Genomic DNA, 26,678 nt, shown 5'->3' on the forward strand with positions numbered 1-26,678 from the left:
AAAAACTTCCAAAAGTACATATTTTCCTATTTCTTGTCTTAACTACCATTTTTACTGAGATTTCCTCATGTTTATCCTTTAGTTTTAATTAAAGGAAAATCAAAGCCCTTTCTCTACAGAGTGTCTGTCATCCAAACTTTGATTGCATTTTTTCTCTAACTCTTTTACCAGAGCCTAAATGTAGGTGTTCCTTAAGATTTAATTCTTGGTCCACTTTTTATTTATTTATTATTTTATTATTATTATTTTTATTTTACCATGTATGTTCTTCCTCGGAGATCTTATTTGCTTGCAGAGTTTCCTTCAAAGATGACTTTCACAAGATGACTTCTAAAAACACAACCCCCAGAACTGACCACTCTTCTGAGAGTTTGACTTGAATTTCCAACTCTTTGCTGGACACATTTCTAGAACATTTTCCTACAGGAAGCAGTAACTTAGTGTGTGTCAAATAAAACACATCAAATGAGATCTAAAGTTAAGCTCAGAGACAGACAAGTTTGTGTGTACAAGTTAGTGTTTATTCGCATATATTGCAAAGGTAAGTCAAATACATTTTGATTTTCTATTATTTTACATTAATCATTTTTTTTCTATAAACTTGGCCTTCAACTTTTAGGTCCTATGTGTATGAAAACTGAAATTTATAATCAATCTGATAAAATGTGCATGTCTCAGTCTTCCAAACAGTTCATCACATATCATCTTGAATTTTGATAGTACATTTCTATAAATATTAAGCAACACATAGAAAATGTGCTTTAGAATTTAAATCAGTTTTCTTAAATTTTTTTTTTTTTTTTTTTTTAAACATTTATTCATCTTTGAGACACAGAGAAAGAGCGTTAGTGGGGGAGGACCAGAGAGAGAGGGAGACACAGAATCCGAAGCAGGCTCCAGGCTCTGAGCTGTCAGCACAGAGCCGGATGTGGGGCTGGAACTCACTGACTGTGAGATCATGATCTGAGCCAAAGTAGGATGCTCAACTGACTGAGCCACCCACGCGCCCCTTTTTTTTTTATTTAAAAAAATTTTTTTTTAATGTTTATGTTTTGTGTGTGTGAGAGAGAGAGAGAGAGAGACAGGGTGCGAGCAGGGGAGGGGTTAGAGAGAGAAGGAGACACAGAATCTGAAGGAGGCTCCAGGCTCTGAGCTGTCAGCAGAGCCCAACGCGGGGCTCAAACTCATGGAACACAAGATCAGGACCTGAGCCGAAGTCGGACTCCCAACCGATTGAGCCACACAGGCACCCTTAAATCAGTTTTCTTAATCAATTTAGCACTATTCTTTAAACCCAATCCTGAATGATGAGTTGGCAGATCCAAATGAATTCTGCACAGATTCCTAAAGGGTAGTCATAGTGGGTTAGGTTAGTCTTTCAACATAAGAGTATTTACCAAGCCAAAGGCCACTGATAATTGTCAAAGGCCATTACACAAGGAGGTTTAAATTATGACAAAATCTTTAGAAATATTGTAAATCCTAGGTGGGTTGAGGGATCCTGGTCATTTTAAGGAGAATTTAGAGGTAAACCCCGTAGAAGTAGAGGAATTATGTCCCAAGTTGTCATTTTTCTTCCTATAACTTTATAAAGTTGCAGGAGAATAATCAATCCCGGACCTAAACCCAGAAGCCAGACTCTGGAGGATAGGAATATTCATCTAATGGAACACTTTGACTCGCTTCTTCAATCTGAGCTTTCTGGCAAGTTTTGGTGGAGGAGGGAAAGAAGGTATCGGGTATCTATTACCTTTTTAAATGAATTATCTAGTTAGTGAATATAAAACGAACTATTTTGTTATTCATTAATTGGGGGAGCAAACATAGGTAAAATCGTACAGAGAGGGAGGTTAACCCTACAGGAAACAAAACAACCGCAGTCCTTCTGACATTCCTCCGCAAAAGACTCCGGGCCCTACCCGCCTTCCGGGCTCTGCGCACCCAAGCGCGGGCGGGGGCCGGAAGGGCGCGGCTGGGGCGGAGCGGGTGGGGCCAGGGGCGTGCCCTCGAGAAGGCGGAGACAATATGGCCGCCCGGGGAGCTTGGAGGACCTAAGAGGCGGCGGCCGGAGCCACGCCCCGAGCGGGAGGGCCGCTCTGTGCGCGTCCGCTCTATGATGCTTGCGCGCGTCCCCCGCGCGCCGCGCTGCGGGCGGGGCGGGTCTCCGGGATTCCAAGGGCTCGGTTACGGAAGAAGCGCAGCGCCGGCTGGGGAGGGGGCTGGATGCGCGCGCACCCGGGGGGAGGCCGCTGCTGCCCGGAGCAGGAGGAGGGGGAGAGCGCGGCGGGCGGCAGCGGCGCTGGCGGCGACTCCGCCATAGAGCAGGGGGGCCAGGGCAGCGCGCTCGCCCCGTCCCCGGTGAGCGGCGTGCGCAGGGAAGGCGCTCGGGGCGGCGGCCGTGGCCGGGGGCGGTGGAAGCAGGCGGGCCGGGGCGGCGGCGTCTGTGGCCGTGGCCGGGGCCGGGGCCGTGGCCGGGGACGGGGCCGGGGCCGGGGCCGGGGCCGCGGCCGTCCCCCGAGTGGCGGCGGCGGCCTTGGCGGCGACGGCGGCGGCTGCGGCGGCGGCAGCGGTGGCGGCGGCGCCCCCCGGCGGGAGCCGGTCCCTTTCCCGTCGGGGAGCGCGGGGCCGGGGCCCAGGGGACCCCGGGCCACGGAGAGCGGGAAGAGGATGGATTGCCCGGCCCTCCCCCCCGGATGGAAGAAGGAGGAAGTGATCCGAAAATCTGGGCTCAGTGCCGGCAAGAGCGATGTCTACTACTTCAGGTACCGCCCTGGGGGCGGGGTGGGGGCAGCGGGGTCAGGCCGGGGTCAAGGGTCAACAGCTGACCTGGGCATGGGATGTCAATATGAGAGCAGGGCCCGAGGGCACTGGCACAGACAGGCTGGCCTGGTAGTGGAAGGTCCCTGAGCCCTTGGGTGAGAGTTGACCCCAGTACAGTGACAGGTCAGGCACAGTATCTGAATGGTGAGAGCCCAGAGGAGGGCGTCTTAGGTTGACAGTGTTGGGGAAAATGGTTTGTGGGGAAAAAAAAAGGTTCTCTGGCAAGGATGGTTAGTCCATAGAAGGGTTAAAAGAAGGTGTAATTCATCGAAACTATAAAACCCAGTCACTGTTGGCTCCTGTCCCAGCCTTTCCCAGATTCATCATCACAAGAGTGTTTAATCATGCACATGTGGAAGAATTAGCTATCTACAGTAATAAGGCTTCAGTTACTTTGTGAGCTCCAGGAAAGTTTGGTATAAAGTAGCCGCTTGGAATGCCTGAAGTTTCTTGGAACTCTCATGGTGTTGTAGAACTTAGTCACTTTTGAAAACTGAAACACTGTAATATGTTGTTAGACTCTTAGACCAAAATTTGTCCCCCAGGGGATGTTTGGCAATGTCTGGGGACATTTTTGGTTGTCATACCTTGGAAGGGTGTGCTGCTGGCATGTAGTGGGTAGAGACCAGGGATGCTGCAGGATATTCTGTAATGCACAGAATGGTCCCCACAACAAAGAATTATCTGACCCAAAATGTCACCAGTTTGAGAAATCAGGTTGAGAAATCTTGGTCTGAGTGATTCAGGTTTTTGCCCTGATGTGATCTTGCAATTCTGTGGTTCTGCTGTGCATTCCATTTCTTTGGATGATCCAGTAAGCTCAGGAGAGTGCCTGTGGCTGTTGATATCAGTGGAATTTTCTTATCAACAAATTTGCTTATAAAAATAAACCATCCCATTTATAGAAGAGAATATAAACATATTCACTGGTGTGGAGGGCCGTTTTGTGGGCTGATTGACTCATTTTTCAGGGAATATATTTGGGTGTTGGAGCCAGTTGTCAGCCATTTAGCCATTGGAATAATGTTATGGAGGATTTACTTTCATCAAGTAGGTTAATACATTGCCCCTGGTTGGGGAGGGAGGAATATACACACGCGTGCGCAGTCTCTCTCTCTTTCTCTCTCTCTCTCTGTCTCTCCAATGTTTATGAATTGAGAGTACTCTTAAATAGACTTGAGAGGTTAAAAATACATTTGTGCACACACAATGTGATCATCAGTGGTATAACACGTAAATACGACCATATTCCTGATGGCTGCTCAAATGTATGGAAAAATAGTTTCAATTTGTTTCACCTGTTCAAGTAAAAAATGAAAGTGGCGTTGCATGAGAACTTATTTTGTCACTTGGTCTGAGACCACGCATTTTGAAATCTTAAATAATAAAATGGCAAGCTTTTTTTAAACATTCAGAGGTGATAATCTTGTATTTCCCCATCGTTAAATTTTTTTTTAAATTTTTTTTTTTTAACGTTTATTTTCGAGACAGAGAGAGACAGAGCATGAACGGGGGAGGGGCAGAGAGAGAGGGAGACAGAATCGGAAGCAGGCTCCAGGCTCTGAGCCATCAGCCCAGAGCCCAACGCGGGGCTCGAACTCACGGACCGCGAGATCGTGACCCGGGCTGAAGTCGGACGCTCAACCGACTGAGCCACCCGGGCGCCCCCCCATCGTTAAATATTAAATTTACTTCAGTAATACTGAAGAGGTTATTGTGGTGGGGCATCTCAGTGGCTCAGTCGGTTGGATGTCCTACTTTGGCTCAGGTCATGATCTTCTGGTCCATGGGTTCGAGCCGTACATTGGGCTCTGTGCTGACAGCTCAGAGCCTGAAGCCTGCTTCCAATTTTGTCTCTCTCTGCCCCTCCCCTGCTCGCGCTCTGTCTCTCTCCATCGCTCAAGAATAAATAAACATTAAAAAATTTTACAAAAGGTTATTGTGGAACAGTAACTCCTCTCAAGTTCACTGGTTTCATTTAGAGCTAGTCACAGTTGTTCACTCTCGCATACTCTTCCATTAACAACTTTTGCTTTCTTTCTAAGCAGGTAGTATGCTACCTTCTGTAGGTGAACTATGTGTTGATGTCTTGTAGCCAGTTACATTTTACAAGAATATTCTGTGTCTGCGATTGAACTCCTTGAGGGATAGGTGACTAGTCTATTCTCAGTAGAGCATCTTAAACTTTGAATTTCACTCTCTATGGCATTTCTCCTGGGATACAGTTTGTTTGGTTTTGGGATGACGTATTTGTTCAAACTAACTTTGGGTTATTGCAAGGAGTTTTTTTGTTGTTTTCCTTGCAGTAGCTGGAAAAGTTATTTCAAGAACGCAGATTGCTGTAGTGCTCATTTTGATTTGTGGTCGTAGTATTTTTTTAAATGTGTTGTAAATTTTTCAATGTTAACTTTTTCATACAAACTCAATAAATATTTTATGGCAGAAAAACTGATCTAATCAATTTAAGATGAATTTTCCAAACAAATTCATCTGGTATTTTTTGAAATTTGTTTATTCTGTGAGAGAGAGGAGAGTGAGAGCATGTGTGTGCCAGTGGGGGAGGGGCAGAGAGAGGGTGACAGGATCTGAAGCAGGCTCTGTGCTGACAGCAGAGAGCCTGATGTCGGGCTTGAACTCATGAACCGTGAGATCATGACCCGACCCGAAGTCGGATGCTTAACCGACTGAGCCACCCGGCTGCCCCTCCAAACAAATTCATCTTACGACAAATCATGAAACCAGTATAGTGATAATTACTTTCTAAAATTGAAGTCTTTTTATTAGATGGTGCAGCATGATTTGCTTTTTACTTTATACAAGATGAAAAGACACAATGAACAGATTTGTGCCACATGTGTTTAGTTAAAGGTTGGAAGGAATGTTATCTAATTGTTTATTGACTACCTACAAAATGTTAGTTATTTGGCAGGATTGTAACAGTCAGTCTTGATTCCCTGCTGAGAGGTTATATTCTGAGGCAGTAGGAAACAGGTAGCATGATGTGGTTTTTGTAACAGAGCAGTTATTCTGTGACTTCCGCTTTCAGTGATAAATGATGGAGGACACCTACTCATACTGAAGGTGAACACATTCTTTTTCTATCAAAGTGTCACAGCTTTGCATATTAGCATCCCCACATAATACCCCACCTGTTAAAAACCAGTAGCTCACAAAACACCAGCCATCTGTGTTAATAGGTGGGTTAAGAGTTAATGCTCCCATTGGTAGGGTGAACACCTGCACTCGTTTGTTCATGTACGTTCTAATGCTAACTCCTGAATTAGCCTGCCTCTGGGGAGATGAATTTAAACAACCTGTGCCTGTTAACATAGGGTGTGGCTTACACTTATTAATTGGGCTGAAATTAAGCTCATCGAGAAAGCCTCAAATTTTGGTAGAATGGTGTTTCGGCTGTTCCCGAGACTGCCGAGTTCTAACAGGAAGGCGTGCCTTGAGTTGCCAGTTAAGCAATATAATTATGCCTTCTGTCAGGATTACCGATAGTGTGTGGCAGTTCATACATTATCATACAAAGTGTGTTTTTACAAAAAGGTGTGGTTAGATAAAGAGCTGGATCTATTGGTAATAGTTTCTGAAAAGTTTGTTGCCATCATATGAACCCATTATGTGAACAATAATTTTCTCACTGGTCTACTTGGCTCCTGTTATTTCTAGTTTTTGGCTCCCTGCGCTTGCTGACTGATATATTTGACATATTATTTTCTTCTGCATAGGACCCTTTTTAGTAGCCAACTCATGCCATTTTTACCTAGTCTAAACTTGTTAGCTTTTAGACTTTTGGTTAGAATTTCCGTTAAAGACTTGGGAGTGGAGGTAAACTGTTACAGCTTCTGCCATAAAATATCATGTGGTTGGATACTGGGAACAAAATAGTAAATATTTTTGATTCTTGTATCATAATTATGTTGCATTTGTACCTGATCACTTCTCTGAAAAAAGGATACAGTGGCACTAGAGAACAATTAAAATAATAATAGGGAGCAGGTGCAAGAAGAGAGACTGAATTTATTTCACTTGGATCTGGAAAGAGGAGGACTCAGAGATCTATAAAATCATGAGTGATATGATAAAAGTAGAAGTCTCTAGGGAAGGCAGCAGAGCACAGGGGTAAAGAGGTCCGGAGTTGGTAGTCTAACTCTGCCCTTACCATTTGGTGCAACCTTGAGCCTGTCACACTTCCTGGTCCTGTGGTTTGTCTGTTTGTAAAGTGCATATGTGATTTTACCTGTACTTAGAGTGATACAAGGATTCAGTTTCAGTACACTAAAATAAATACATAGATATGTTTAAGGACTAATTAGGGAAAATGATTAATTAAATAACTCCAGTTGTATGGGCTGAAGATACAAATAGGTTTAAAAAAATGTATAGGTATATCTGACTTGTTACCGAAGGCTGGTAGGATGCTTTGAGGGCATGAGTTCTGGATCATTGAGCATGCCAGAGTTCAGTCAGATCTTTCCTTCTCTCTCTCTCTCTCTCTGACTTTTTTTTTAAAAAAAAAGCAAACAAAAAACAACTCTGCCATGTAGTCTTTGTTGGAAAAAACTTGATGGACCAGGGGAGAGATCCATTGTTATAGTTTTTTTTTTTTTTTAAATTTTATTTATTTTTGAGAGAGACACGGAGTGTGAGCGGGGGAGGGGCAGAGAGAGGGAGACACAGAATCAGAAGCAGGCTCCAGGTTCTGAGCTATCAGCACAGAGCCTGATGCGGGGCTCAAACCCACAAACCGTGAGATCATGACCTGAGCCGAAGTTGGACGCTCAACCAACTGAGCCACCCCAGTGCCCCCATTGTTATAGTTCTTAAATATTTAAGTCTCTTTGGCTTTCAGTAAATTGGCTTTTCCCCTACCTAATATCTTCTTTCTGGCCTTCCCCATGTGATTAAACCTGGTGTCTCCTGTATTACTCGTATGTTCATTTCTATAGAACCTGTGGCGCTCTCACATAACTGTCTTCTTTCCCCCTAGGTACACCTAGATACTAAATAGGTGTTTACCAATTGATGTGATGCTTAAAATTTTATGAAACAAGTCTTAAATGACTTTCTTAGCTATTGCTTTATATTACCTGGTGGTGTGCTGGGATGAAATTGGTTGGGGTATTTTATTAAGTCCAAGCATTTTCCAGTTTCTTATTTTCATCTTTAGTGTTGAGGATATTATAGAAGGATAGAAAGTAGTTTAGAGATATAGTGAAAATGCTTATAGTGCAGAGACACAAGTGAGAAATCAACATTTGAATCTCATCGAGTCTATAGGTTTGTTTTTTATTAAGTATAGGGTGTTGTGTGTCTTAATTTTATGTGTGTTCTATGTCACAGCTCTCATAGTTTTGGCAGCTATTAGTATTATTTTGCTAAATGCATTACATGTATTATCTTATTGGGTCCTTATAACCCTGTTAGCTGTAGGTGCAATTATCTGCATTTTACACATGCGGACTTGGGACAGGGAAGTTAAGTAATATGCTCAAGGTTGTACTGCTGGTAAGGGCAGAGTTAGAATCCTGATGCAGGGGATTTAACCCCAGAACTTTTAACCACCCTGCTCTGCTTCCTCCCATAGAAAATCCTTACTTGTAATTCTCAAATATTGAACCATCTCATACTTAATCTGCTTTATGGAGCTGGGTGGGCTGCTAAAACAATGTAGTTAGTTACTATTATATTTGCACCTTTAAGTCGACAAAGGGTAAATGTTATTTTATTTTTTTTTGACAAAGGGTAAATTTTAAATCCTATTTGGTAGTGAAGCCATTGTACCAAAAGATGATCTTCCAGCTCTATGTAATGGAGAGAAAAGAAATTGAAAAATTGTGGTAAATTAACATAATTAAAGGAGTTTCATTCTGGGTAATAGAAGTGATCATTTGGTTCAGAAATGTTTCCTCCTTCTTTCTTGCTTGCTCTTTTGATATATGTTTAATTTAGGATTGACCATGTTGTTTCTCAGATATTCAGACAGGCAGCGTGTTCCCTACGGAGCAAGCTATAGGTCATCTTCGTTTTAAAAGCTTTTACTTAAATTAGAAGAAATCAGGGGTGCCTGGGTGGCTCAGTCAGTTAAGCATCCGACTTAACTTGATTTTGGCTCAGGTCATGATCTCATGGTTCGTGGGATCGGTCCCACGTCAGGGCTCTGTGCTGACAGCACGGAGCCTTCCTGGTATCCTCTGTTTGTCTCTCTCAAAATAAATAAATAAATAAACAATGAAAAAAACTAGAAGAAATCAAATTGTAACTTGCAGTCTAAATGTAGCTCGAGATAGTTTTATGTGTTTCCTCCAAAAAGCTCGTGTGCTTCTTTGAGTTGAGGTACGATTGAAATGTGCGCTGCAGACCAATCAAAAAAATCTCTTTAGTTGGAGAAAGGAATGAAATGCAAGGTTTATTACTAAGTGCTTATTGCATAATTGCAAGTTTGACTTGCTTTTAGTCTTTTCTCTTGAAATAGACTGATTGAAGCCTGGATCTGGAAATAAAAGACACATGGCTGTGGTGGAAATTGTGCTCCAATAATTCTCTCTCAGTTGTACCATCCCAGCTTTCTGTGCTGTGCTAGGGGAATTTTTGTTAGGGTACAACATTGCCATCTGTCCTACATCTGATTTTTCAAATCTGATATGCAAAGTCTCACCTGCCAAAACACCCACAATACCTGTAGTAGAGGAAATACATAGCTCGAAAGGAACTGATACACATATATTCTAGAAATAGTGTCCAACAGAAATTAATAATTTTTTTCAAATTGCTTTTAGAATTTCATTTGTGAGATATAGAGTCATAATTTAATCTTCATAGTGCAGTTTTTTTATTTTTTAGTGCAGCTTTAATTAATCGAGTAGAAGCTGGTGATTTGCAAAGGAAGTGATACTTTTGTGTGTGTGTGTTAGATTTCATAGTGGGACTAATAGAAATTCATAAATTTTTTCCTGTGTTTGAGGTCTTTTCAGACCTGTGTGATGAATTAGAAATAAATCACCAGCTCTTATTTCATGGATTTACTTTTTGACTTGGGGTATTAATACCCTTTGCAGTCCTTGTTTATTGGTCTTTTATGGCTATTTGCCATTTCCACTAAGAAATGACTAGGCAAATTGTAAAGTGAAGTTTTGCTTAACTTCATCAGAACTTCTAAAAACTAAAACTTCACAAGGAAGAATAAAAGTATGGAATAGAGTGAAATTTTAGTAATATCTATGGATCTTATGATTTTTGCCTTGTCTTATAAATTCAAACTTGTTTGGGAACTTGATTACATAAGTTGAATGTAAATAATGGTAAATTCTCAAATTTACATTTTGAAATTGAACACTTTGTTCAATCATTCAATCAGAAATGATTATGAGTTATTTACAAACATGTGGAAGAAGATTTTTGAAATATATCTTGGTGTTCTTTTTATGCTGGACGAATTCAGAGATGAAAGAAAATGTGAATGTTATAAAATTATTTTCAACATGTATGCAGTGATGTGTGCCTCTCTTTAAAAAAGCCTTTCCCAGAGGCCTGTAGTGGAAACGGGCAAGTCCTATGGCATTTTGAGCATAATTCTGTTAACCTTTCCCACATGTGCTGTAATCGTTGGCAGTCTTGAACACCAGATTCTGAACCTCCTCAAGGTGAGTGGCTGAGTCTGATTCATTCTTGAATCTCCAGTATCCACCATAGTCCCTGCTATACGGAAAGCTCTTAAGAATTGCTTGTTGAATGAAGCAAATAGTTAATACATTTCTATTAAATGATCTAAAAAACTGGTTAGTGTTGGCTGTAAATAGGCCTGCACTATAGAGGTGGTCTTGTGTCTCCTGCTATAGCCAGCATCCTGTCTTGTACCATACCAGGTATGCAGATAGTGAATAGCTGAGGCAAATGTTCTTATTTTTCTTCAGACTTGAGTGTGTTTAGTGTTTGTGTGTGTATTCCATACAGATTTTTAGACCTGAAGGAATCTGTAGTAGGACTTTTGATTACAATTTTCATATTAAAAAAATCCTTTTATCCTTTGTTTTAAACATCTACCATCAAAAATTGCTTTTGTATCATCTGGGGAGGATAACATGTTTCTGTCTACTGTTAACTAATATATTATTTCTTTGTGCCGTAACTGTAAAGTTATTTGTTATAGTATCTGGTAGGAAGTAGTTTATGATAAAAAATAATGTAAAAGTGGTTATACAGAATACATGTTGCAACTTTATACTCTTAGATCCTACAGTCATAAACTTACTAGTCAGTTCCTAACTGCTTTCTCTCCCCTTCTGTACTTATTTGAAGACCAGTAAGTCTGTCTGTAGACCACACTTGTGTTGCACTGGTTTAGAATGGAAACTTCTGAGTCAGAAAATTGGGACTTGAGTCTTGAACCTTGCTTTACTGTTTTAACTTGGACAGATTTATAAGCTTCCATAATATAAGCCTCTGATCCCTCAACTGTAAATCAAAGGTAAGAAGTTTACCTCGTGGAATTTTTTTAGGTTAAATGAAAGTACGTGTAAGACATTTGGCATGTAGTAGATGGTCAGCAGATCAATAAAATGGTAGTTTCTTTCCCTTCGCTTAATTAACCAATGTAAACAGTTGTTAATTTTGTGGAGATTTACAGTATTTTAATTTTGAAATGTGATTAGGGCATGTTCATCAGGGTTTTTAGAAATACTTTATTTTTTCCCCTGATTAGAAGAGTGACCCATGCTCAGTGTGGAAATTGGGAAAATATAGGAGTGTAGAGAGAGCAATGACAATCAGCTTTGTAGTCCTAGAGAATCAGTGTTAATATTTTGACATATTGCCTTCCATTCTCTGTGTATATAGGTGTATATGTTCTTTTTAAAAATTTGTTTTTAATGTTTACTTATTTTTGAGAGAGAGCGAGAGAGAGAGAGAGAGAGAGCGTGAGCAAGCGCATGAGCAGGGAAGGGGCAGAGAGGGAGACACAGAATCTGAAGCAGGCTCCAGGCTCTGAGCTGTTAGCACAGAGCCCGACACAGGGCTCAAACTCATGAACCAGGAGATCATGACCTGAGCTGAAGTTGGACGCTCAACTGACTGAGCCACTCAGGCACCCCTGTGTGTACGTTCTTTTATAGTTCTTTTTACACTGGAAGAATCCATAGATTAAAGCAAGGATGAATGTCTTAAAATTATTTTTAACATGTATGCTGTGATGTATGCGTTTCTTTAAAAAGGCCTATTCCAGAGGCCCCCTACCTCTTTTTTCAAAATATAGTCTTTTTTTTTTTTTTGGGTATACTTATGTAATTTTTTATTATGGAAAAATTCAAATGTGCAAGAGCAAAAATTGTTAGAATAGTGTAATGAAGCTCCTATGGGCTCATCAACCAGTTTTAATAATTATGAACTCCTGGCCAAGCTTGTTTCATCAATATTCATCTCCCTTTTCCCATTATATTTTGAAATAATTCCCAGATGTATTTAATTTCTGACATTTCCATAACAGTGTCCAGTCCTCAATTCAACCAAAATAACCAGTGTTTTTTCCTTTTTTCTTTCTCACCTTTAGGCAGTGGGATGAGATTAGGTAGTGGATCACCCTGGCTTTTATTTTTTTCTAGCTTTGATAATAGAGATAATAGAATTTGCTATCAGTAATATACTGTTTGCATGTTGTTTGTTACATAAATGCTAGTTTATGGAATGAGAATGATTGGTACAGAATTCATATTATACTTGAGGTCTTTTATTACCACTTAAAATTGCGTTGGTGATTCCTTAAACATTTATGCCAAGGGAAAAGGTGCAATGTTGTCACATTTTACCAGCAGCCAAACTGTAAATAATTTTTTTTCCCTAATGATACTTTAAAAATAATTCTCTACCTCTCCCTCAACTGCTAAGGAAGTTCTTTAATGCTCACATTTACTTGCCCAAACTTCATATTTTTAAAAAATTACTTTGAAATTTTCAGGGGATATATACAGCTTGTATACTTTAATGTTTGTTTTAAACATTTTATTATAGAAATTTTCAAACATATATGTAAAAGTAGATCATATAAAAAAACTACCAAGTACTCAGTTCAGCAGTTGTTAATCTTATTTCTTCCATCCCCCAATGTACTACCTCGACTCAACCTTATTATTTGGAAGCAAATCTGACATCATATCATTTCATTCATAAATAACTACTTGAGTATGCTGCTTGTGAAGATAAGATTTAAACTTGTAGAAGTTTTATAACCATGTAGAACTAACTCAGTATTTCACAGCCAGAATACAAGAGATGCCAATAGGCAGTTTGTGATTATTTACCTGATACTGGCAGTAATTGCTATATGGTTCAGAGGAAGGAAACCTTCCACTGCTTCATTCTGGGAAGGAAGGCTTTTTATGGAAGAGCTATAATGTGGATTGGTATTTCTGGGCCCTTGAGGATCAGGGTTGGAGTCCTGCATTATGGATTGGGTAACAGGTATGATTTGCAAAAGGCCTAAGAGGGAACCATTCAGCCTGTTTCGAACAGTGAATAAACTAACATGGTTGGAGCAGAGGTCATTGAGTAAGAGGAGTGGAAAGTAGGGTTGACAGGTTCAGAGGAGGTTAGATGAAAAAGGATCTTAAATGCAGAGCTAAGATGTTTGGTATCCTTTTGCTAATGGGTTAAAGTCATTGAAGGCTTTTCAGCTGAAACTATGGTCGGAGTGGTGTTTAGGAAGAGTCATTTGGGTAGTTTAGAATGCAGAGACCAGCAAGTAGAAAGTCAGTTAGCCTGTCCTGGTGATTCAGACTCAAGGTGATAAAGACTTGATTTGGGCAATGGCAATGGAAAGGAAGGATAGATTCAAAGAAAGGAACTGGATTTAGTAGTACCTGATAGGAGACATAAGTAAGACAAGACAAGACAAGTAGATAAAATGTACTGGAGACAAACTGCAGACGAGGGCTGAAGATGGTTCGCTTTAGGAAAGGCCCGCGTGTAAAGGTGGGAGGAAAGGAACTAAAAAGGGGGGATTGGGAGCTGACTTGTAGGTAGATTTCTCTGTGTGTGTGTCATACAGCTTTGAAGCAATGGTATACGTTATTTGAATTAATTGATTTGACAGTTTTTCTGATTATGTATTTTGTACCGAAGTACAAGATAATTTTGATTTCAGATCTTAGTCTCAACCAAAATTTGACTTGTGGAGACAGTTGTTAAAGTCAGAGAAGTCTTTTTCTTTCGGTACTTACTCTGTAACTAACAAATAAGCTTTAACATTTAAAGAGGTATGAAACAAAGGAAGTTGATGTTTTTTTGATCTCAAACTTTTCCAGAGCTGTAGCCTAGGGAATTTTTAGTATGGAGGTTTTTCTCATGCCTCACAAAGTACTGTTGGAGAGTGATGCCCTCCTGAACATGCTCTTCAGCCGTGTAGCTGGCCATCTGCTGTCCACAGTGCTCCTTGTCGCTCATAGGCCAGCTCTCCTTATTGTGCTCTGATTACTGCCACCTCCACAGTTCATCCTGTTAGAAACTGGTTCGGAGGTATACTGGTGTTTGCTCAGACTCTGGGCTCCTCATCCTGTTCGACTGAACATCGTGATGATCCATGCTACCAAAGTAACATGAAAACATATGTTCTGCTCCACCAGAGGAGTGTTTTCAGGGTGCAGTTGCACAGGCCAGGAGCAGGTCTTCAGAAGAGTTGCTTTTTCTGTGGAGACTGGCAGGGTGTGCTATCGTCAGGTAGCTCAGGGAATGATGATCACAGGTGAGTATACAGAGCGATAAAATGGGAATACCACTAAACTAAGGTGACCAGAATTAAAGTAGTTTCTGTTATCTCAATGAAATTTTTTTAGAGTGGAAAGTCAGATGCTAATAAAATTTCTTTTTGATAATCTCTAGTTAGAAACCTTTAAGGCGGTGTTACACGTAAGTACTTTAAACAGTTTAATTAAAATGAAAGCTAGCAAAGGCATAGATGAAATGTCCTCATCTGAAATTAAAACTCTCACATCTTTGATTTTCATTTCATCATTATTTAGGGTATTTGGAGGGTAGGAGAAGTTAAAGGTGAGACCACAAGTTGGTTCTGGGTGGGCATATCTAGGGGACAGTTGGTAGGGAATTTTTTTGTGTGGTTGAAAGTGAAATATTAGTATTTCATTACTGGGATTAGAAGTAATCGCTTTGGTTAGAGAAAGCTGAAAATGACTAATATCCTTCACTAGTCTACTAGAATGTTCCTAGGTTATAGTTTGCTGCTTTTAGAATAAAAGCTTAGTCATGCTAATCCCTGGTGTGTGTGAGATTGCGACCTACTTACTGCAGCCATCTTAGAGGGCAGACCGATGATGACTTAGTCATTCTGGGTAGTTTTTTTGTTCATCTAGCATTTCCTCCACCACTTTCAGGGTCATGTCGGTGCTATCCACATATTTCTGTACCTGATGGGAAGAATTCTTACTTAACCATTCCCTTGGCCTTTGCCTTTCTATATGCTTGCCTTCATCTTGTGCAGAGGAAGGTCTCTGGTTTATAATCTCCTGGGGCAGCCAGGTTGACTTCCCTAAAACACTAAGCACAAGCTATAGCAGTTACAGAGAACGGCTTGTACCACTGTTCTGAAGGCAGCCGTGTGTGTGACCAGTACTTGTAGCTCTCCTGCGTAGATGCCGCACAGAATTCCGTCTTTATGACTGGGGATAGTGATTTGTATGAATAACCGATAGAGTACCAGTTAATAGTCTACCTTTTTTGGGATATGTTCATAGCTAAGACTTGATTTCCACTCTCTTCATTGCTAATTTAGTTTATCGGTAGAGTATGTCAGGCCTTTCTCACAGTTTCCATTTGATTTTTAAAATCAGTAGACATAGGAACTATTTAAACCATATTAAATTGCTAATCTAGATTATAAGCTATGCAGTCACATTAATTGAGTTCTTACGTAGTTAGATTTCCTTAATTTGGGGAGGAGTGTCTAAAACTGATTTCTAATGAGTTTTGTTCTAGAGTGATGTTATACTGAGGCTCTAGTATGTGTTCAACTGCAGTAGATAGCTGGCATTTCCACCGTTTCATAAGAAACTACTCATTGCAGGGCTAATTTGTGAATTTAGTAAATTGATTTCTTAAAAAATGATTTTCTGGTTGTCTGTAAGCTGTATCCTTAAAAATAATAGTGCTTATCTTTTTGGTAGAAGTTGCTACCTTAGTATTTTCATTTTCTGGAGCATTAGTCTGTTGAAACTAAGTCCACTCTTAAGCTCAGCTTTTATTGCACTAATAAGATGTCTTATTAGATGGAAGTCTGATTGAGAACTATCATTTTATTTTGTAGAGAGGTTTTTATTCATATTTGAGGTATATCAAATAGGTTATCAGAATCTTGTTGACCTTAACTGGAATTTCTGATAATAAGGACTAAATGGCTATTCTAGCTTAATCTTCATTGTAGTTGTATAAGTGACATAATGGAATAATCTTTACCAAGTTTTCAAACTAATTTGGGTCTTTAATTCTTTATTTCTTATGTAGTGTAATAGATTAATCATGAAAATATTTTCTGGTTCAATTTTAAGAGTCCATGCAACATAACTTACATAAGTATAGAACTTACCATTTTATTGTGTCTGCAAATGAAACTTATGTTCTTTACTATTCAACTGATAAAGTATTTTGTTGTGAGAAAGTTACTTTGTTCAGTGTTCATATATGTTAATTCATGTTTGAGAGTTTTAAAAAGTGGCATTGCAATTTCTGGTTGTTTGAATCATCAAGGAAATACATAGAGATTTTTGTAATGAAGTAGAATTGCAGAGATATAGTAGATTTATTTCTAACTGGGTTTGGAGAATCACAGCTTCACAGAAGAGGTGACATTTTACTTGGGCTTGGAGGCTTTAATAATCTTACGACAGGCAGGATATTGCCTATGTTCATGCTTCCATCTGGAAAGACATGGCTAAAAGTCAAAGGTACATGGAGTATTTCTGGTGACATTGAGTTTGGAACGTGGGGTACCAAGGCTGGTGGAGAAACGGACTTTTGAAAATAACTATAAACAAATGGAAGGTCTTTGATGTGTTCCTGGGGAGGTGAAGCTATTTTTGTCAGCATTGAGGAGCCTGAACATTTAGCACTTGGTGTCAGATGTGTGGCTGAGGGGTGGGGCACTGAAGCATCATCAAGTGGCTTTCTAGTTTGGTGGATTAGGTGCTAGGTGGATGGCAGTGGGGCCACAACAGAGGACGATATGAGATGGGGTTTGGGGTGCAAGTTTGTGGTGGGCAGAGATGGCTCAAGTTTTGAACCATCTTGAGGATTATGTACGTTTGTTTGTCATACTGAGCATATTTGGAAATCTGGTTAGAATGAGAGTGGAGGTTTACTTCTGTGTAATCCTGTATTCTTTCCTCTCCTGTGTTCTAGTTCTCTGAGTTTGTTCTACTCCGTTATGTCCTAGTTGTTACTGGTTGTTACCTCCATCTGTAGGCTGAATTTTATAACTTGAATTGTGTTTCAAGAATACTTGAATTCTGTGATTGTCGAAAAAAAAATGCCGATATGATCTTCATTTGTCTTGAAGTGAGTGGTGGCACAGAATTTGTGACAAAGTGCGGCGTGTTGGTTTGGATTTGACCCAGAGAAAAGTTTTGCTCTTCCAGGGCAGTATGTTGTAGCTTGGTTTCCCACGCAAAATTCCCTTTTGTTTTCCTGTTCAATTATTTTTCTTTTATTGTGGTCCGTTAGTGCAAGGTTAAGTTCTAAATAGGACATGTTGGCTTTTTTTGAGAAATCATTTAGAATTCTTACAGTTCTTTTCTGGTAACCTATCTATGCTGACTTTAATAGTTGGTTTTAGCACGTTTGGCTCAGAAAATTTATTAGGTAAAACTGGGGCATTTTTCCTATAAAATTTTTCTTATAGATCAATGCCACACAGCAAAAAACTTTTTTAGGAAACACTAGTTTAGTTTAGCTTTCTATATAATTTTGGCACTTTTATAATTTTCCAGCTTTGACAATATTTTCTTAGGAGAAGTTATCCTTTTTTTTTTTTTTAGTTTATTTTGAGAGAGAGAGAGGGCGGGCAGGGTAGAAGGAGAGAGAGAATCCCAAACGGGGTCTGTGCTGACAGTGCGAGCCCTATGTGAGGCTTGAACTCATGAACTGTGAGATCATGACCTGAGCCAAAATCAAGAGTTGGATGCTTAACCGACTGAGCCACCCAGGCAACCTGAGAAGTTATTCTTGATAAGCTTCTCCAAGGTAGGAGTTTGGGTAAAAAAATTCATGTCAACAATGTTCACACCATTTGCAAATGTTTGCCTCAGTTTCCTCCTTTTAGGGAGCATTTAAATACTATCAGAATTCAGTATTTTTTTTTTTTCTATTGTAATGTTGTGAGTTCAGATGGGTAGCCCAAAGAGTATATGGATTCCAAGTGTTTTCTGCTTTTTTGTTTGTTTGTTTTTTTGTATGTGTTTTTTTTTTTTTTTCTTTTAACGTTTATTTATTTTTGAGACAGAGAGAGACAGAGCATGAATGGGGGAGGGTCAGAGAGAGGGAGACACAGAATTGAAACAGGCTCCGGGCTCTGAGCTGTCAGCACAGGGGCCCGATGCGGGGCTCAAACTCACGGACCGCGAGATCATGACCTGAGCCGAAGTCGGCGCTCAACCGACTGAGCCACCCAGGCGCCCCTGTATGTGTGTTTTTAACAAGGATTGTTGACTTCAGAAGAATGTGTTCTGAAGTTCTGATTACTGCTGACATTGTGTATATGTAATACTTACAAGAAAAAGCATTTCAAAAGTCAGTTTGGAAGTAGTTTGTAATGTTGAAGACCTTTGCAGCATGTGCATTGTGCTCTGCATGCAGTTTGTACCTGGATTCTGTCAGTGGCTCTGGAGTGAGTGACCAGGGGGATAATCTGCAGTAACATCTGCAGTGTACCTAGTGGAGTGTAATACTAGATGAAGCGTTATCTCTTCTTACAGGGAAGTTGTGAAGTTCCTTTAAAACTTTACCATTTCTTTGAAAAAAATAAACATATTGGGAGAGAAAAGAAGATGCGTGGAGATCTAAATACTGCTATCTTTTGTACAATTGATGTTATCTTTCTTCTAGTCCAAGTGGTAAGAAGTTCAGAAGCAAACCTCAGTTGGCAAGGTACCTGGGAAATACTGTTGACCTCAGCAGTTTTGACTTCAGAACTGGAAAGATGATGCCTAGTAAATTACAGAAGAACAAACAGAGACTGCGGAATGATCCTCTCAATCAAAATAAGGTTGGTTAATTTACTTAGAGCATATGTATCCTATTTCAAAAGCTTTCCACAAAGTATCTTACATGGTAATTATGTCACTAGAATTTTGGCTGTGTCTGAATGTCTTAGTCTACCCTGCCCTGGCAAAGCATTTTGACTTATAAATCTGATTAATTTATGGTAGTTGACAGTACTTTGCATAAGTAAATTGTGCACAGTTGAAAACAATATTTCAGTATCTCTTAAACATCACATTTTTGGCCCATTGGGACTTTTTACAAAAGATTTCTGTGTTGATGTTAATTGTCTCATTTTTTTTTTCTTAAAATAGTTGCTGTTGCCCAAAGAGAGGCAAAATTTTAATGTGGCAAGTATCCTTACCACATAGTTTATGCTTACCTATCAATTTTTGGGATTAGGATTTGAGAAAGGGTAGTTTCTATTTTGACTTTTGATGATGTGGAGGAGAAGGACTTGTAGCAATAATATTCTCATCCGGATACGCTGATTGGATTTTTTTCCATTAGCTCTTATTTTTATTGAGCTGCTTGTTTGATGGTTTATTGTGTAGGAATTTAAACAAGTAGAGTTTGAGTTACTATGCTAATTTAATTGCATTACAGCATCCAATATCTTTGCTAAGAAAGCTTCCCTCCCCTCCCCACGCCCGCCCCAAGGACGGCTAATCTTACGTAACCATTTTGTCTCAATTTTTCTTCCTCTAAACTTCAGAGATATATGTATGTGTATTGCCACCACTATCATCGCACACTGACTGTGAACATAGTGGAGGGAAAAGCAAGGGCTTTTCTTCCAGGGTATATATAACCTTGCTACAGTCAGTCGCATGCCACTTGGGAGTCTAGCATTCACTGTAGGAACCCCGAGGCGGTGTGTAGAATGAGACAGGCTTTGGAACCAGGCAGGCTCTGCCACTTATTAGCTCGGGCAGTCATGGGGTGACTCTTTTAACTTCGCATGGCCTCAGATTTCTCATTTGTGAAAGTAAGGTAGTGCACTCTTTCCCTTAGCATTACTGCGAGGAGTAAATACGAATTAATATGAAAACATCTAATAAAGCGTTTGACCCATGTGAGTTCCTTTCTTTTCTGCATCGCACCCTCCTAAGCTCCAAGCTTCCTCGGTGAACAGTGTTGCTTGGTGGCCAGTGTGGGAAACTCTTTGACTGAAGATCTCTTCCTCTGTACCTTTTTACTTTTCCTGAAAGGCTATGGGTCTCTGCTTCATAGCTCTCTTTATTCAGAATTCAGCCGAATAATTTGTTTATAATAGTTTAATTTCCAAAAATTGGTATGGGGGTCAGAGTGCACTATTTCCTCATCTGTTGCATTGGTCACCATGCATTGATGTCCATAGGGGCATTGTCAAGTACCATGTTTAGATAGGCAGAACGGGAAGGGAAAGCTGAAATTGCTTTCTCTATTGCTTAATTGTGGGGTTACTTTGGGTTGATAGTTACGAAGTGTTAAGGGTAAAAAAGATAGTGGTAGTACAGGGAGCTCAGATTACCAAAAGTGAGTGTAGTGTGTATAGGTGAAGCTCTGTGATTCAGCTTAAGAGAACCTTTATTCTGGGTTTATTTTGCCGCTTAAATGTACAGAGGAATATTAAGATTTATTTTTCTAAAACTGCTTTAAAAAAACAAAAACAACTCTAACCACATTGCTGGGTACCTATCAAAAGGGCTCAAATATTTGTGAAATGAATGGAATATTTTCAAACTGCCCTATTGTTATCAGAATCACAGTTAAGCTACAGTAAGTGTAATATGAAGATTTATACCTGATAGTTACGATTCGCTAAACAACCAAAAACTAATTCGTCTCTTTAGTTTGTGTGCACCTTTATGCTCTAGCTGCGCTGGACTGCTCATCCTCCTGCACCATGGCATGTGCTTTCGAGATTCTGCTTGCGCATGTGCTGTTTCCTCTGCTTGGAATGCGCTTCCCCCCTTCCCCTCCATCTGGTGAACTCCTGCTCATCCAAGGCCCAGCTCCATTGTCTCCACCTCTGTGAAGCCCGCCCCTGCATTCATCAGGCAGGACCAGTCCCTTCTTCCATAATGCCTCCCTGGTGCTTTGCCATTGTATTTGTGATTGTTTGTCTGCTTCAACTAGACTGTGAGCTCCATGAGGGCAGGGACTGTCTTTTTCTTTCTTTTTCTTTTTTTTTTTTTTTTTTTTTTGTATAGGTAGTCCAAAGCCTAGCACACGGTAGGTACTTAATAAATGTTTGCTTCATGTTTATTTGATTTAATATTCACCTCATTCCGGAAGTTTTTAGTGGTCATAAACATTGAATAAATTAATATGCCGTACATTATTTTGGAACTACCTTTCATTGTCATTGTTTTCTGAAGTTTCTATTTGAATTTTGGGGGGCATAGTCTTTTGCACCTGATTTTCTTTTAATTAAGCATTCAGAAAATTGACTTTTGCAGTTTTAAAAATAGGCTTTCTTTTGGAGTCATGCCAACAATGAATATCTCTATAAAGCAGAAAGTGTATTTGTGGCTAATAATGTATTACGTCTTTTTAAAAAATACGGTATAGAGAATGCTGGGAAATTTAAATTAGTAAACAGGAATGTTAGGTAGTTTTGCTGTATAGTTATAAACTTGGCTGAAGTACGTTATTAATTGTGTTGTTTTTGAGGTTTTTAAAAACCCTTGAAAGAATTTGAAATGTTATTAACAAAATAAACTTTGAAACAGGTTAAATTGTAGTTCATAATGACCGATTATATACTGAGATCTTAATATATTTTCCATATCAAAAGTGCGTTTACTGAGTGCTAATACTTCAGGTATGGTTGGGAAGATATCCTTTGAAGATCTTTGCAAAGTGGTAATCATTTTAGGATGAGTGGGTACAGTGGAATGGGCATTGTCTTTTGATTTGTATTTACTACTATTTTTGCAGTACCTATTCTTGCTTGTCTCAATCACAATCTTAACCTTACCCTGAAAATCTTTTCCATTCCCTATTACATTGTACCTTACTGATTTGGTACTACCATAATTTTTTCTAGTCACTAGTTCTGTCTTTCTAGCTGATAAAGTAGAGCTATCAAGTGGTCGCTGAAGATACTCCATTAAGTTAATAGAAAAAGACTAAACGAAGATTTGGAAGTCATCCAAATAGAGTTTGAAGTGAGGAATAGCTTTCTCAATGCTTACTCAAAGGGAGAAGTTACAGTTAGGTAATGATGGAAATGTCGTAGCCACTAGCCACATGTGGCTGGCCAGTGAGTAGTTGGAGTATGGCTAGTGAGACTGAATAACTGATTTTTAGTTCTTGAAAGGGTACGTTTCTTTAAAAAAGTAATTGGAAAAACTAGGATTGGATAAAAAGAGCACAGTGGTTCTGTGCACAAAATATGTTTTGGGAACTCCAGTAGTTGGGTTTTGTTGCTAGAAATTCCTTTTACTTCAGTGTTTCAGATGTGTGAACATTAAACTGAATTCCTGTGGTTCTAGCTCTTAACACTAAAATGTGTATAAATTAAAGCGACAAAACTAATAAAATCCAAGTTCCCCAGCATGAATGTGCCATATGATGTATTTTTATCAAATGCTTACAATGTGAATATGGTATAGAACAAGTTACTTTTTAGGTTGGCTGGGTGTGCTTACCTTGGAAAGACTCAGTTCTTTCATCACATTTCTCTAGTCACACAAATTTGATAATTTGGAAATAAACAACATTAGATTGTCTTGAGTGGAATCAATTGTGTAAGTCTGCCATTATTCATTTTTCATGAATTATGTTGGTGTATGGTAGTGTGCTTGTGATTTTATCAACATGACCTTGGATTCTGTATGGCTGTATGCTAGGTATGTAACCAAATGATCTAGAATGTGCTTGTTTTACTTATCCTCAACAAAATAATAAAAATTCTTGTAGAGAGCTAATACATCTTGGGGGCAGTATCTGCAGTTTGAGAAGCACAAGTGAACAGGTGGTGATGGTGGGAATCAGACTGGGTACTGGACAGAATGGGTACAGGGGGAGAATGAATTTGGGAAAAGATGAAACTGGAAGTAGGGATAGTGGTTTAGGCTGTTGTAGTCTAGAAAAGTAATGATGGCTTGAACTAATGCTGTAGCAGGAGGTATGGAAAGGTGTTAGAGTCAATCAAGAGATATAAGTACATTTCAGTACTGATGATTGTAGAGAGACAGAACCATTGATGCATGCTACAGTTCTGGCTTGAGTCCCTGGGGTGGAGGTCGATAAAGAATAGGGGAAGAAGATCAAGTTTGGGGATGGGGTGAGGAAGGCTGAGTTGCAATAGTTTTGTTACTTGCACTTCTGAAAGGATCTGGTGCAGCCCCAGGAACTCCCAGGTCATGCTTTGAGAACTCCTGTCATTGTGGTTTGTCATAACTTACTAGGATCGCCTAACAAAGGGGCAAATAGAAGAAAATTACCTTGTCACACCATTGGTAGTGAGTAAATGAATAAATTAGTTTCATGGAGAGTAAGAAGGAACTTCCAGAAAAGTAGTAGGAGAATCAAGAAATTGTGTTATAAAAGCCTAGGAAAGAAAATTTACTTTGTAGTATCCATTGGATTTCCAAGTTAGAAGGCATCTGGTGTCCAGTTATGAGGGACCAGAAGTCTTTCTTAGAATGCCAGAAAGTTTCTGGGAAATGAGAAATTAGAAGCAAAATGTATCCTGCTGTTTTAAAGGTTTTACAATTTTGATTTATTATTTGATTGGGTGATTTGTACACAGGGTGAAAGGATAGTCAATAAAAAAAGCCTCCCTCCCTCTACAGCCTCTCATGTGCAGTTCTCTTCCTGAGAGGAACCTGCTGTTAGTTTTGTCATGTGTCCTTCCAGAATTTCTGTGCATTTACAAACATGTATGTACAGTATATATTTTTACCCCTCTAACCATAAAAATGCTTAGACTACTTTTATGGAGATTGAATGAGAGGTAGAGGAGAGGAAAACATTCAGAAGAGAATGCATGACCAAGGAACACTATCATTATTGTTATTTTTCCTTTAATGGATAAAAGTGGCCAAGAGAGAACCAGTAGAGAGGCAGGTGTCCAGTCTAAGAGTCCATGCTTCAGGAGGCCCTCCAGGAACCTTTGAACTAAGTGCAGCATTTTCTGTTATGCATTTTTTGTGAGGAGAGAGTCTATTTATCAAATTCTAAAGGAAAATGTAGCTGATAAAGCTAATAACCACTGTTTAGAAGCAAGAGAAGAAGCAAAGCCTTGGCAGAAGATATGAGGGACCAACTCACTTGCTCTATCTCAAGTTAGGACTTTGTTGAAGAAATTGGGGATTTTTCAGTTATTGAAAGTAGTCCTGTAGTGGACTGACTTATTTATGTCCTCAGGACTGACTTATTTATGTCCTCAGGACTCTTGTGGTAGGATCATTCTGATTACCAGCTCCTGATAGAGCATACTATATGGTAAGAACTGCCCCTTGGGTTCTTTGTAGAATCTCTCCATCCACACTGAAAACAGAGACCTCTCATTCTTTATTCCTGGTCTTATAGAGAAAGTAACTAAAATGTTTCCCAAAGATGGTAGTGTCCTCTTCGTCAGTGTATTAAGTACTTGTTGGCATGGAGTTTCTTCTGGTATCTTTCTAGTGGATATAGTTGGGAGTGAAGAGGGGCAGTGAGCAGATCACAGGTGATAAATTAGCATTGCTAGGCCTCGAAGTTCTTATAAGGGATTACTGGCATCTCCCTTAAGTGTAGGCCACTGTTGAGTCCAGTTTCTGTTAATTTGAAATGAAATGGACAAAAGTGGAAGTAGAGAGCAAGTAGTTATTCTAGTAGTCTGTTGATAAATGATGATGGCCTAGACACGTGGTGGTGGAGAGAAGCAGGCAGTTTCTAGATCTGTTTTGAATGTAGAATTTACAGGATTTGCTAATGATTGGGTATGGAAGATAACAGAGAAGACTCAAGTGTGAGACCTTCGTTTTTAGATGAGTGGGTGGATTGGGTTACCATTCACTGCGATCACCTTAGGAAATAATTTGTATGGGTCAATAAAATAAATTTTGAACATGCAAGGTTTGAAGTGGTTATTAAACATCTGGATGGAGATGTCACATATGCAGTTGCTATGCCAAATTGTGAGGTCTCACCTGGAAAGTCATTAGCACTTAGGCAGTATTCCAAGTAATGGGACTAAGAGAGATTGCCCAGACAAAAAGATCCAGAACCAAGCTCTGAGCAAATCCAATAACTAAAACTTGGTTACAGCAGAAGGAATCAGCAAAGTGAATTGAGAAAGAATGGCTAGTATGGTAGGAGAGACATGGGAGAGGAGAATGTTTCAGAAAGAAGAGTGAGTGGTCAGTCGTGTTGATGCCTATGATGGGTTGAGTGGAGGGAAACAGAAATGTCCCTTGAATTTGGCAATATGAAGGTAAATTAATAACCTTGATTTTCAGTGGCAACAGAAGCCAGGTTGGACGGAGTTAAAAGTGAGTGAAAGATAAAATTAAGATGGACAAATCTTTTGGTAATTTTTTTTGGAGAGAGAAGAGAATCACTAGATGGTAGGTGAAAGAGATGATTTGGTTAAACTCCCACCTTAAAGACTTTGAAAAGTTTCATAATAGGGTCTGTAGCAAAGTGGAAAAATCACAGACATCAAACAAGTTAAGCACATTCGCAGGATGATGATGAAGAAGGAGAAGGAGAAGAGAAGGAGAAGGAGAAGAACCACTACCATGAAACCTGTACTGGGTAGGGAGGAATGTGAAAGGGGTTAAAGAGCAGTGAGAAACCAAGAGAGTCAATGGATGGGAGTCAAAGAATGCAGAGGGCAGTTCTGAGAAAGTGAGCTGCAAGGATAGGAAGTAGGAATTGGGAGACTTGGGTGCTTGATTGAGATACTGGAGGTGGTGTAGTTACTAGTGTAGACAAGCCTGTGACTATAATGTTAGGTGAGTGAGGTTGGGCAGAGGAATAATAGGTCAAAGGACTCAGGATATTGGGTAGTTATCCACATGGTTTTTGAGGTCTCCCAGAATGAGGACAAGAGTTGGGATGGAGAAGAAGACTGAAATGGAAGCTAAAGTCTAGTGAATGAAGGAGAAAGGGAGGAGGAGTAGAGGGTAGTATAGCCAGATATATGAACTTCAAAGGAGCTAGTGTTTTTGAAGGATCAAAAGTGGAGAAATTATTTGAGAAAAATGGGAGAAAGGAGAAAACCTATGCCACCTCTTGGCCCTTAGAAATGCAGTAGAGAGGGAGAGAGGTAGGAAGGGTGGGAGGAGAGGGAGGGAAAGAGAAGTTTCATGTGACAGGACTTGAGGCCATCAAAGGATGGCCAAGTCAGTGAATGCAGGAACTGGAGAGAACGTCTAGAGAAAATTTTGAGGATATAGGAAAGTGGCCCGTCATTCAAGAGTGTATGGTATGAGGATTGGGTCTGGGATGGGTCAAAAAAGTTTGGAAGCCACTGAACGGTGGGGTAGATGAGTGGGCGTGCAGAATATTACGGGGATGAGTGGTGGGTGATAATGTATGATCTGAGAGACTTGACTGGTTATTACTGAGGAATGTAATATGTGGTGGTATTAATTTTGGTAATTGTTAGAGCAGAG

At 39.8% G+C, this 26,678-nt stretch overlaps 1 protein-coding gene across 1 annotated transcript in view; it reads left to right on the forward strand.

Moving 5' to 3' along the window:
- The first annotated feature begins 2,099 nt into the window (after positions 1-2,099).
- MBD2 (methyl-CpG binding domain protein 2) overlaps positions 2,100-26,678 on the forward strand; it is a 66,249-nt gene continuing 41,670 nt past the window's right edge. Inside the window, exons 1-2 of the mRNA XM_058692057.1 lie at positions 2,100-2,762; positions 18,925-19,084. Of these exons, the coding sequence (XP_058548040.1) occupies positions 2,224-2,762; positions 18,925-19,084 (699 nt within the window). The 5' untranslated portion in view covers positions 2,100-2,223. The remainder of the gene's footprint in view (positions 2,763-18,924; positions 19,085-26,678) is intronic.

Source organism: Neofelis nebulosa, chromosome 11 (assembly GCF_028018385.1).
Source record: "Neofelis nebulosa isolate mNeoNeb1 chromosome 11, mNeoNeb1.pri, whole genome shotgun sequence".
In the NCBI taxonomy this organism is placed as follows: domain Eukaryota; kingdom Metazoa; phylum Chordata; class Mammalia; order Carnivora; family Felidae; genus Neofelis; species Neofelis nebulosa.